Source organism: Serinus canaria, chromosome 15, assembly GCF_022539315.1.
Source record: "Serinus canaria isolate serCan28SL12 chromosome 15, serCan2020, whole genome shotgun sequence".
In the NCBI taxonomy this organism is placed as follows: Eukaryota; Metazoa; Chordata; class Aves; order Passeriformes; family Fringillidae; genus Serinus; species Serinus canaria.
In genome coordinates this window covers 6,136,607-6,150,366 of record NC_066329.1, presented here as the reverse complement: position 1 = coordinate 6,150,366, position 13,760 = coordinate 6,136,607, and the positions used below count along the sequence as shown (strand labels likewise).

The 13,760-nt window shown below is 40.3% G+C and overlaps 1 protein-coding gene across 2 annotated transcripts in view; it reads right to left on the bottom strand.

Moving 5' to 3' along the window:
* Window positions 1–2,924: 2,924 nt before the first annotated feature.
* MAPK1 (mitogen-activated protein kinase 1) overlaps window positions 2,925–13,760 on the bottom strand; it is a 33,132-nt gene continuing 22,296 nt past the window's right edge. The window contains exons 5-9 of one of the 2 annotated variants that reach the window (XM_018916539.3): window positions 12,889–13,003; window positions 12,224–12,355; window positions 9,955–10,064; window positions 9,104–9,231; window positions 2,925–3,958 (exon numbers count right to left, since the gene is read on the bottom strand). In XM_018916539.3, coding sequence (XP_018772084.2) covers window positions 9,115–9,231; window positions 9,955–10,064; window positions 12,224–12,355; window positions 12,889–13,003 — 474 coding nt within the window. In that variant the 3' untranslated portion in view covers window positions 2,925–3,958; window positions 9,104–9,114. Of the gene's footprint in view, window positions 3,959–5,121; window positions 6,842–9,103; window positions 9,232–9,954; window positions 10,065–12,223; window positions 12,356–12,888; window positions 13,004–13,760 lie in introns of those variants that run through there. The other variant, XM_009092338.4, reaches the window with a different exon arrangement.

Sequence of the window (13,760 nt, the reverse complement as noted above, 5' to 3'; positions counted from 1 at the left end):
TTGCTAAAAAAGCCTGAATTTTCAGACATAGATCACACATCACAGATAGATTAACATATTCCATTATTTCTAAGTTGTGTGTTCAAGGTCAGAATTAAACCCGCAAGGTGGAATAAGAGATCCCTGCACCGCTTGCTGCTGCCATCGCAGGGCTGGCCCAGGACTGGAGCTGCCCTGCACCACCTCGGTTTTCTCCCCAGAGCCAGCGGCTGAGCCAGGGCTCTAGGTCTGCTGCTGTACCCAGGCCCAGCCCCGTGAAGCACAACTGTGTCCTCGGCTCAGCTGTACAGAGGTAAAAAAATGAAAGAAGCAAATAAAAGCAGAGCTGTGAGACTGCAGAAATCTACAAGCATGCAAGGTAAGGAAAAGTAAGAACAAAGCAGTGAAGTCATCAAGCCAGAGCACACAAGGGGCTTTGGAGAAAGATCCCAACATGGAAAGTGTAAACCACTGAGGAAGAGCAGTGTCACTGGAAGAGGAACTCAGATCAAAGGTCAGCCCAGTGCAAAGCAGCAAGGCAAGGAGACAGAGAGGAGCAGTGCTGCAGGCAGCAGCCAACAGCTGAGTGCACACAAACTCACAGACTGGCAAGAGACATGAAAGTATTTTTATTAGTGTCTTTTTAGGTGAGAAACACTGCAAACCCGAGACCCCAGCAAGGCATTTCTTGCTCTTTTCAGGGAAATCAGGAATGGAAGACTTTAAGTCTCTTCAGCCTTCACATACAAACACAAGCTACCTCTGTACTAAGCTAGAAGGATCACACATTTCTCTACCACACTAATTAATCAGCTGAAAAGAGAAGGAACTTCAGGAAAAATGGGCTGTGTGTGTGTGCATGTTGAGAGGAAAAAAAGAGGCAGCTTCAGGGAACTTGCAGGAAGTTTTCAGTATTCACAAGGTACAACAATTTAACAGGATCAATAATCTGCTGTTTACCATCAGAACGCTTACAAATCCTATAGAATAAAGATTTTTTTGGTAACAAGTGGAACTTGTTTAGACTCAGTTTAAACACAAAGTAAATTGCCAATAGCAAGATGTACTGAAATCAGGGCAGAGTTTTAGAAAACATTTGAAGGAAAGTTGTCAGTGTAATTTAAAAATTATAGGGAAAAGACAGAGGGCTTACAGAACAGTTCTCACATCCAAATCCCAAGATCAGGCTTCACACAAATAGCACGTGAGCAGGGCTGCCTTCCTGCCAGGGATGTGACCACCCCTGACCCCAGCGTGGTGTTCAGCAGACACACTGAAATTGCCTTTGGAAGCAGAGTTGAGGCTCTAGAACTCCTTCTGAAGCTACCTGGACTTGTGTGCTGAGAAGAGCAAGGTAACCACCAACAGACCCGGCATAGGTTGATGCGATGATGTTTGGGAGTCTTGTACATTCCTCAAGTGTTTTTTATTTTTTAAACTTTTCAGTGTTACATATATGCAATTTAGTAGAAAGAATAACTAAAGATGAAACATGCACAACACAGAATTATCTCTGGTCTGCAGACTCCTGGGTCAGTTCTACACAGTTGGATGCCATCAGACCTACATTAATCTCTTCCAATAAACACGGTTTGTCCTCAAAAGCAGCTCCTTGCCTGCCTTCCTGGTATTTGAGTGTAGCATCTCCCCAGCACCTGGGGGTGCTCACTCGAACCACCACCCCAACCCATGTGCCCAACAGCTCAGGAGTGCCCACTACACCTGAAGCTTACAGATGGAGAGCTTAGAGCCACTTCTGCTCAAACACAGGAAATTTGTGTGGTATTTCAAACTAATCCCACTGAAACAAGGATCACAACAATGTTAAGTCAAATCAGTTATTTGTCAAAATCTTCCTGGAGTCAATCAGCTGTGCACTTGTACCTTGAAGTCCCTTCCTGAAGTCCATGCTACAGTGAACACACCTTCTGCCAGGGGAACAGCCACATCCAACAAAAGTGTTAAGAACACACAGAAACATGGTGAAAATGAAATTCTGTATTATTCTTGGAGGGGGGTGGGTGGAATCTGTACTCTGCAGTGAAAGCCAAGGAGGGGAATGAGAGATGAATTTTTACAAGCCAATCTCAGAGCTATTACACACCTGCCAGATATGGTTAAGCTTTCTTTAGTTTCAGGTCACATTTTTTGCCTTTTCATATTAGAGAAGTTTTTAGCTGCCATCATCCAGCTATACCTTTTAAGAGTTCAACTCTTTGAAGAGTTAAAAGTCCATGACAGTGATATGAACTTACTTGTACTGCTCCCAGAAACCCCATATTTCAAATCCCTGGTCGGACAAGAACCTTTTTGTACTGAAATCAAAATGTTTGGTTTCTAAGGATTACACAAGTACAAATGTTCAAGATTTCATGGGAACAGTGCAATATGAATATCCATAAAAAGAATGTCAGAAAAGCCTGTAACAAAATTAATGTCAGGTAACACTGACATTAATTTGCATCACTCAGCAGGTCAAGATTTCATAATTTTCTCACACCAAAGATAAAACATTCTGCCTGTCTATAAAGAAAGCTTGTGGGTTTTTTTTTTTGGTTTTTTTTTTTTTTTGGGATGGCTTCCCTAATTTAATTCCAAGTTGGTACAGTTACACAGGGGGACACACACCTTGAGCAGGTACAGCTCTTGCCTGCAGGCCAAGGAGGGGCAGTTTTGGATTGGCCAATGGACCAGCTCAGGTCAAAGCAAAGTCCCAGTCATTCTAGATATGCAAGGAACTATGCTGGTTTGGTAATACAGGGACACAATTTAATGATTTTCTTTGCATTTGTTTTTACAAGATTCAGATGCCAAAAACAAAACAGAACATTAAGTTACCTGATTTAAAAAAGAAAATCACAAACGTTTACAACATCAAAAGAATAAGACGAAATATAAACCTTTGCTACTTACAATTGATCTATACAGATTAACCAAATCACAAATCTGTCACAATATAAATGTTTAATTGTTACAATGAATAAGAACATACAGAAAATGATTTATTTATTTTTTATAAAATCTTCCTTTGCTTTTTTATTTTTAACTTACCATTAACTAAATTAGCTATGCAGGACTTGTGGGGTACATGACTAAGAAGGCACCAACAGTACAAAGCAAAGACAAAGCAGTTTGAGTATTTTAAGAGTGCTCTACACGGATACAACACGAGAAAAGGCAACAATAGTAAGTAAACCAGCTGCAACCTTTAGAAATTTGTTCTAGATTTACACATGTAGTCCAACTTTTACATTTCTGCCGATGTGTCACTTGGTTTGATCACAGCACATGCTACAAAAACCACTGTAAGCTTCACTTTACTAATGTGCACTTTTCACTAATTTAGTGTCTTGATTTCAATTGTTAACTAAACCATTTTGAACCACAAATGTATTTAAAACTTAGTAAAAGGATTGTTTGGACTTTTTTCTTTAAACCACTGCATTTACAAAAATATTTCCCCTAAAATCTGGGATTGCTTGAAGACATTGCTGTACAAATATAAAAGTACTATGCAAGGGACCAAATTCATAAGTATATGGTGTGTATGTATAGACCTATATTTATACCATATCACTGTGCTGTAACAACACAATAAATTTATCAATAACCAAGGACTATATAAACTACACTAACATAAGCAAATATATATTAATAAAGTTTAAATCTATAGTACAGTTGCTCAGCAAACAACTTTGACATGGTATAAATATATATATTGTAGCATATTACAGTGGGCAGCAACAACAGGTTTTTCTTTCTCTCATTCTGCAAGGAAAGCCCTGCTCAGCTCCTTAGGTTTTGTTTGGCCACTGCCGAGTTCTGTCCCCACTGCCACTCCCGGAAGCTCCCGGCGCACACGGCCCAGCTCTGGTGTCACAGGGGTGAGGAAGAGTCTGGCCACAGGCAGGACAGCAGAGTCAGAGGCTTGTTTGCCAAAGTATCCATGAGAATTTTGTGTTTGCATATTTTTCTTCAGCTGTAAGGTTGGAATGTTTTTGACAGTGAACTGTTTACATTCCTTATTCCCAAAGCATCTTTACCATGAAATATGCATGCTACTTCGATTAAGAGTTGCTGTTCTCCGCTCTAAAATATAAAAACTGCATAAAGAAAAGAACCCAATGTAAAATGATGAAATAACTGACCTAACACAGTGTTGTTAGAGGCACCTTCTTTAAGCTATTTTTAAAATCTGACCAAAGAAAAACCTCATGCTTCAGCATTTGACGCATCAACAAATTCAACCCAACAATGTTTACTGAATTCAGTAAAAGATTGATGAATGTGGTTATGGATCCTGATGGACGCCAATTGGAGTCAGCAAAAGTAGCTAAGGAAGAAAGCCCAAAAGCACCAGACATTAGGTAAAGCAAATCCTCAGCTTCTCACTCAGAGAGACAGGATGCAAGGGTAAGTCTACACCTCCTCAAACATCCCAAATTAAAGACAGTATTAAAAGAAAAGAATTGGGAAAGAAAAGGGTGAAGTAAGCTGCCAAAGTTCTTCCTTAATAAATTAAAACCGAGGTGTTACAAACTAATTTCAGTTAACAGTCATCTTTCCAACCATGCCAAAAATGACTCCTGTTGTGATGATGATCATGCAAGTAGCAGAGATTCTAGAACTATTTCAACTTTTCAAAACTGAGTGAGAAAAGCATTTTGGTAAAGATGTGTAGAAAGGTCAAGAGAAATTTCTACACTGGTATCAACAGTCAAGTGCATATTTCTTCTACAGAAATGTTTTTAGCATAGGTTCCATACCATGATTCCATGATCACTTGTGCAGTGTCCTGACAATGCTCCGAATTTGTTCCCCACATCAGAGATTTATATACCACAGGAACTTCCTAATAGAAAATGCCCTTTAATGATGAACCCTTGCTTATTAAAAATTAGTTTTGGCAGATTGACACTTAAACTATAGGAAAAAAAAAATTGAAATGGAATCTTGTAAGCACCCTTATCTACTGGAGTCTAAGTTAATGGCTTTCTAGATTTCTCTGAAGAGCAGACTAAATGGTATGAGGAAGCCTGGAGTTATTAACCAGCCAGCATCCTTATGTACTACAGTAGCAATTGAACCTGATTTCCATTCAAAGACATTACCCAAGAGGAAACCAAAAACTAATTCTTAATGTTAATGTGAAGATATAAGATTTAAATTTATTTCCAGGAATTACAAGTGCATTTTGTTCATATTAGCAAGCAGTCTTTATACAATCCATTCTTCACTGCTGCCAAAATAAAATGAGAAAAAGACAGCAGAGATATGAAAAGCTAAAAATAGAACTATTTTTCCTAAGTTATTTGTTGAATAGCATTTCAGTTGAACACAACTCAGAGGTAACAATAGATTATTTTTTTTTCTCAATCATAGGCATGTGGCACTTAGACAATCATCTTTGCACAGAAAGCTTTAACAGTCATGCGAGGGCACAGTAATTATTTTAAACAAGGCAAATTTCTCACCACAGAGAGCAGTGGGGAAAGAAAAGGAGGCACTGCACTGGAACATAACACCTAGTAAACTCCACATTATACAATTTCAGTAACAAATACTTGAAAAGATCATTAAAAGGTATACAATTTTAAATGTTATTTAGTGCTAGCTTTGTTTGGTTGTCCTAACTCAGCATTATCAGAAAAGTTTGATAGTACTTGACAACAGAACAGTACTTCATGTCACGAGCTCATGGAGGCTTGATTACAAATCACCATAGTGTAGGTTGCAAGAAATGAACTTGAGATGCTGACATGCTGTAGGAGCAAAAGTAAAATCAAACTTTCTCATTTGAAGATGCAGTGTTCCTCTCTGCAAGAATCTGAATGTCAGTGATTAGATTCAAATGTCAAAACTATCAATCCTCATTTGAAGCATTTCATTGGTATGCAGGATGTAGACTGAGTTAATTAACATCATATTCTGATTTCTTGCTTGCCACCAGATACGGCTGCCTTGCCCAGGAAAGCACTGGCCATGGGGTCACGATGCCATCGTGGTCTGCGTTAACCCTTCCAGCACGCAGGGAGCAAAGAGCAGCTGCAGCTGCCACCTTGCCTTTGCACAGGCCATACAAACACTACTGCATGGTAGGAACTTTGGGAGAACTATGCCTCCAACGTGGGTAAACTTTAAATGATCTCTCTCAGGAAAAGCAGGGAAAAAAAGGTTCCAATTTTGTCAATACATGGAAAAATGTTTCTTAGATGAATTCAGTTAAGTTGGGCTCCTATGTGGCTCTTACACTAGATAGAATACCTGTATGTACAGCACAGGACACCCAAACAAGTGCATAAGCAAGATTAACATGAACACAACTTATGCTGCAATCCATAGCATAATGGTACACTCTGCCGGATGCTAACCAACCACTTCTATTTAAAAAGGACGTGCAAAAAAATCTGGGATGTCACTGACTTAAAGTGCCCTGAATAGTAGCTTTTCTAAAAAAAAATGCCAGCGACTTCAGTAAAGTCAGAAAAACAGTTCATGGTGTAAACGTCTTACAGGTTAATGAATTATCTTCTTGGACATCGATCCAGGAGTGAAAGGAACCACTGCATCTTTCAAACCAGAAAGCAAGCAGTTAAAACACGGGCAGCAGTAGGTGCACGTACAGTACAGTACTGCAACAGGTCAACAATGGGCATTACGCATAGGAGTGTCAATTACAATTCTTCAGGCTTAAAAGATTCATTGAAAGCATGAAAAGCCAAAACTACCAGGAACCGCCCTCCTGAATGGCTCAAAGGAGTTAGTGGATAAGCTGAGAGAGGCCACAAGACATGACCAACAATAAAGAACTGGGAAGAGGAACAGCAACATTTGAGCATGCCCAGTCCTTTAAGTCCTTGTCCTACAAGAGAGCAGAGACATATTTCAGTGAAGGAAGTTTAACATCACCTTTTAAAACAAGCCCTTTCCTAATTCTGTGCTCTGTGCACACTGTGTTTACCATCAGCCAGAGCCAGCAGGATTTACACATGTTAAAAAAGAATTCAGAGACAGTGGATCTCAGGGCATTCCATTTTTAAACTATTAGTTCTTCAAAAGATTAGGAAGATTAAACATAACTAATCAATGAAGTACATTGTTTGTCTGAACCAAAAATCTGTTATTTTCATATTGCTTCTCAATTCCAAAACCCACAGCTCAGGGGACACTTTGAATCTTGAGAAAGAGCCCAGTGAGAAGAACTGGCTGATCAAGCACAGGGTGGGGTGTGCAGGAGAACACGAATGCACAGCAGAACACTGTTACTGTGCATTTGAAGCCAACTCCTGGGGACCGGCCCTCACTAGGATGTCAAGCAGCTATGTTTAAACTGTTGTGCTGTGGCATAGCTGGCAATCCTAACCACAAATGACTCGGACAAATGACCAGCATATCCTCACCAAGCTAAGTGCAATATTTCAATTTCAGTGTTGTGCTGGCCAAATCAACTCTGCATAATAGCACCCGAAGGTAACATTTTTATCAAACCAGAAATTTCTGCTAGCAACAGATCACTGATATCTTTATCCCTAATCCTTTTATCCCTTAATCCCTAATACAACCTAGGTAAGCATGGTCTGAGCAATGAGGCAAGCAAGAGATCACGAACTATGATTTACCACATCAGTAACCACTCGCTGTCCTTCCTTGAGACTACACCCTATTAGGAACAGGCTTCATTTTGTTCCTAAAGATTTCTGTAACTTTCTTCCACCATGTGCACATGCACAGCTGTGCTCTCACACAGAAAACATGGGTGGAACACGAACACCAGTCAGTTACTGTGTCCCAGGTCTGCTCTTTTAACAATGCCAACTAACAGAACCAGTGTGGGAACCTCAGATTTCCCTACCTTTCAATTATTACAACAGTTCCAATATCACCTAGCAAGCTTCAATAAGCAAAATGCAGTACTTGTAAAAATTGAAATTTGTTCATTTGTGAGCTTCTATACATCTAAATATTCAAGCCAGTGGCAACAGCTGTTACCCTACTAAAGTAAAAACTGTACTTTTACAAGCTTTCCCCACTTTCTTTTCTTTTTCTTTCCTGTTCATCATTAAATGAAAACCTGGGGATACATGCAATGTAGAAACTGAAATCACATTTTTAGTGCAGAAAAATTATTGCTTACAGCAAAGCCACAAAGCTCCTGCACACTGCCAGCAGAGCTGTGGATTTCTGGCAGCAAGGAAGTGCCCTGGCTCAAAACTTCACCTTCCTGCTGGAACTGCCCACACAAAGCAGTGATTGCAGAATGCTGCTCTGAGGGAGGAAAGCACAGAGTGCACAAACCAGGAAACCCAGGGCAGCCTGTTGCCTTTGGCTTGTTTTTCCTTTCCACTCATAAAACTTTGATACTTTCCCCTCTCAGTATCACAGAAGTTTCACAGGTACTCCAATCAAGGCAGTGTTTGCGCAGTTTGGTATGAAACGCCTGAGACTTGCAAGCCTTGTGGTACAGGAAGACCACTTAAGTTCACCGATTTAAAAAAAAAAAGGCAGTCAGTGAACATCAGTACATTTAATCTTAAATTTAAACTTTCAGACCTTCAAAATACTAGGAAGATTAACCATAATTAATTTACTAATATTTAAATACCTATTCTTATTTACTCACACTATTTGGGAGCTACGTAAAACTAAAGATAATTCCTGCTGAAGTTTCGTTGTGTGGGGGTTTTTTCCTTTAAAATAATTTAAGAGATTTCTCCTTTGTACATTACATTTAGGAGGAGGTTTTTTTAAAAGCATTTGAAGCCATATGACAAAATTATGTATCTGTAAAATATGAAGAACACTGCCCCCTAAAATGTTTTTTTATATAAAATTTGCATTTCAAAGTGTTATCATTGCCTTTAGCCTAAGCAGCACTATTGAAATGCAATTCTTGTTCCCTAAATGCAACCTACAAGTAAGGCAAACACCTCAGACAGTTGTCTGGATTCTGTGTGGACACTTCAATGCTGTGGGCAAACAGAAACTTTCCTCAAAAACAGGACAGGACTGAAGTCAGATCCTTGGACAGGGAGTTACTGGGAAAGGCAAGTCCTACATTTCACCAGCAGCACCAAAGTCTCCAATGTCCCCCCTGCCCGAGTGTCCCCTATTGCTGTGACTTTACCTATGCACGGTTTAAGATCGGTATCCTGGCTGGAATCTTGCAGTTTCCTCAAAAATCAATTCTTTCAGCTTTTCCTTCGGCAAGTCATCCAACTCCATATCAAACTTGAAGGGTGCTTCAGCTACAGGCTTAATAACACAAAGAAATATGATTACTTCAATGTCACCATGCAGTTCAATTTCATGCAGTCCTTCTATGGATGGGGAAAAAGTCTGAAAATGTCCTTCACAAAAATATCTAACACTGAGCAGTCTTCAAGGCAGAACTCCCTGTTAGTCCTATGTGTGCTTTATGAATTGGTTCCTCAAATTTTCCATCAAGCACAGTAAGTAGCTAGTGAAATCCAAACTACAAGTTGAAATATTTATTCGAGGCTCATAACTCAGTATCTACTCAAAGAAAAAAATTATCTGAAACATTTTTATTTATTGGAATAAACATATGTGGCCCTTAAGGAAAACTAGGTTACTTCCTCCTCCCCTATTTCTTCACAAAAATGAGTCAGAAATCTCCTCAGAATTGTACATAAACTACAGCCAGTTCTGATTCAGATTTGTAAACCATAATCTGATGGCAAACTCAGTTATTCTCCTCCTTTACCTCAGACATTATAAAACCAGGCCTCGCATGAGCTGAGAATCTCCATTTTCTGGAGAGGGAGGACACCTTAGTATCTATTTAGTGTGACATCTCCTAAGTGTTGTACTAAAGTGAGAAATACAAATTTTGGTAAATTGATGCAATTTGTTCTTCAACTTCATTAGTGCAGTAGAAATACTACCCTTGAACTAAAGTAGAAAATAATCAGCTGGATCACTTTATCAATGTTTACATTTTAACAATGTCTTTACCTCATCACTTGGATCATAATACTGCTCCAGATATGGATGGGCTAAAGCTTGCTCCACTTCAATCCGCTTGTGAGGATTAAAGGTCAACATTTTATCCAACAAATCAAGTGCTAAGAGGAAAAAAAGTGAGCAAGGATTTAATACACACTCCAAAAAAAGTGTCACACACCTTGACCTTACCCAGACAATACCCCCAACCCAAGGTCTGTGCTAATGGCAGTGCACCCCTGGAGCTGCCCTGCTGTAGCTGAGAGCTGTAACCTAGGCACAGTGGCTGTGCTTGCCCCTCTCTCAGCATTCCTGGGCTACAGCTGCCCTGGGCACCACCGCTCCAGCAGAGGTGTTACCCTGCCAAGTCCTTCAGCCCCAGAATGGATGGCAAGGCAAGAAACACTGAATCCTACAGTACAATCTGGCTTGAACTACAACAGAAATTTAATAGAAGAGACTTTTTCTTCTCAGTAAAATGCTTTGGATTTCTGTGCCAGAATCCAAACTAAGATGGAGCTTTTCTGAAATAAATAATTATGAATAAGTTCTTATTCTGAAAAGAGAACTTGGCTGTTTGCAGATGAAAATATCATCCAGAAGTCATTAGGAGTTCTAGATCATCACAGTGAAATATTCTGGCACAACCAGCAGCACAGAAGATACTCTCCAGAGAAGATACAAATACATTTATATTCATGAGATTCAGGCAAAATCTGTTGAAGACAACTCGCAAAGAATCCATAAAGAACCTAAAGATCCAGTAAGACAGAGTGAGGTCTGGTGAAACTCTGGACAGACATCACAAATCAGTGCTACTGCAGCTGGTCAGCTACTGTGCCTGTCACACATTTCCCTTTTCCAAGAAGAGAAAAAACTAATTACAGGAGCAAGAAGGCCTAAGATATCTGCAGTATCTTAAATTTCATCACATTTCTTTTCCTCACCACATCATTTATGAACCAGAATTTTAACAGAGGCTTCTTGATGCAGTGCAGCAGCTGCAGCTTTGCACCAGGATGAGGAGCATACCTGTGACCTCAGATCATGGCGCAGCCTGCGGAGGGAGGATGCACCATCACCATCACCCTGCCACTGCAGCGAGCTCCTCTGGGTCTCTGCAGCACCCAGCACTGCACAAGAGACCCACCTGCACTCGAGGACAGCTCCAAAAGTCTCAGACCTGCACTGGAACCATCACTGCTTTGCTGTGGTTCCCTCAGCGCCGGCAGCTCCCGCGCTCAGCCCCAGGCTGGCACAGCGCTGTCCCTGCCCTGAGGGACAGCCAGCTCCTGAAAGTGCCCTGGCACAGCTGCCCTTGGGGTGTCACTGCCAAGGGGCTGCACCAAACGGCACATTCCCCCTTAGCTGAGGTACCAGCACTGCTGCCATCTGAGCTGTCAAAGCCCACAGGGAGGATTCTCACATTGCTGTGCACTGCTATAAAAGCAGAATTAATCGCTGCTGTTTTCCTCGATGACAGGGATAATCAGCTCCATACAGTTCCATCTGCAGAAATCAGCTTTTCCATGGTAATTCAGTACCTGATCATCTCCACTAAGACTAAATTATCATATCAGTTAAAAAAGAAGTGACTTACGAATTGTGCTACAGCAGGTAAAAGAGCACTGTACTGTGAACACAACCACCCTTAAACTGTACAAAGTTGAGTATAAAAGGTAAATTGATAGCTATCTAGCAAACCCATATTTACCCTTTACTAAAGCCTTATTAAGAAAGGTTAACAATAATTATATTGCTTGCTTTTATAACTTTTGCTCCACACATCCTAACTGAATTTTTTAACCCTTACATTTTAAGCTTTCATGATACCTAAGGATCCCACCCACTGACAAGACCCTGTTTAACCTACAGCTGATGCACAGTCTGCAAAACTCTATCCAGGGCAGCAGCAGAAAGCTGCCTCCTACCTGATGTTAGAAACAGAGTTCAAGACTTGTTTGATGCCAGTGTCAAAATCCAGTGCTGATGATCAGCACTTGAATAATGTACTGTGCTTCCAAGGACCGTGACAAGAGTTTGGATTTCACATGTCAGTTAAAGACCAAACTCCAAAACAGGTAATCTTAGAGTTACTAGAATTGCATTAAAAAGATAAACTAGTGTGAGGGCTTTGTGCTGGTTTATGATTTGATATTAGATTTACAGTGCAATTTTAAGGCACCTGCATGTTCTCTTTCCAATATAAAGATAAATTCTTAGGTTATAGAAACTCCCATCCTGCCATTACTTTGATACAATGTAATAGAGTATAAAATACCTTTGGGGTCAGCATTTGGAAACAGCCTGTTCCATGGTACCTTATTTTTGTGTGGTAGAGAAAGCAAGTAGTTTCTGGCCTTTAAATTTATTATACAATTCAAATCTTCTTGGGAAGGGGATCCAAGTATACCTAAAAAATATAAACACAAACAATAGTGCATTCTATGAAAATCACATTAACACAGCTGTATCATATCTGCTAAAACTCAGTATTAAAACTGCTGGGAAGGAGATTTCAGACCAAATGTTTTAAGGATAGAGAATACCTGAGTAGTTTTTAGAAACTTTTACTAAAAACCATTGGTTAAATAAATAAATGGATCTGAGTTTTCTAATGATCTGTAATCTCTTAGAAAGATCCCAGTAAGTGGTGGGAAAAGAAATTTTAAAAAACTTGACCTGGACCTAATAATAGATATTTTTTAAATTTTATTTTAAAAATATATCTGCTGATGTAGTAAATAAATTGCTAAGTATCCTCTAGTTGTCCCCAAAACAATGATTACCTGTAGCAATTGCTGCAAAAATAAGGAGAGGGGACAGCAGACACCCTGCAGATCCACACCCTACACAGTGACCCACTGGAGAAAGACCAGCCCAGCTGCCAGAAACAATGGAGAGAGACAGATGGATGTGGAAATGCTGCTTTCCCATAAAGCTTACCAAGGATATGGTTAAGTTGGTCAAGGTAGTGTTTTCCTGGGAAGATGGGTCTGTTGGAGAGCATCTCTGCCAGAATGCAGCCCACTGACCAGATGTCAATAGACTTGGTGTAACCCTGCAAGTGAAGCAGAAACACATTTTTGTCAAATTTTTGTATAAGAGCAGCAACATGTTACTTTAGTAAGCTGTGAAAGTGCATACAAATCATCTTTTTCTTTTTTAGATGAATCGTGCTTGCTCCTGCTGTTTGGTTTTTCTGTACAAATGAAATAATTAAGAACCATATATCAAAACACTACTTTGAAGGGGTAGCAAGAACTGAAGTCTTCAAGAGACAGTTTTCAAAAATGATTTTTAAAGTTTAACTAAATCTGTTACCAACTGCAAATTGTTGAGATTCCCTAATTTTATAACCAATTTAAACTAAAACATTTTGGAAACCAGGTATTCTGAATTGCACAGCCCCTGAGAGAGTGCTGAACACGTGTGAAAGCAGCTGTCCCTGAGGGTTCTAAGCAGCACTCCAGGACCAGGCCTTTGGCAAAGGGGGAAATGGCCAAATCAATGGCTGCTGGTTGGCTGCTCTGTACAACACAACAGGCAGGAAGAGGTGAAGAAGCTGGGAGGAGACCACAGCAGTCACTGGGGTATAACAGGAATGGAACAGACAGTGGGATATCCATGTGTATGGGCAACCCCTGCCATCCACAGGAAAAGGCACAGCAGTGACACCTGTCAGTGACAGAGCCCCACTGTGCCTGGCCTGCTGCCACTGCCCCTCCCCTGGGCACCAGCTCCTCATGAGGTCATCCTTTCACCATTTGTGCTCAAGGCACCAGAGTTATAAAAGAAATCACACATGAAGCCAGGAA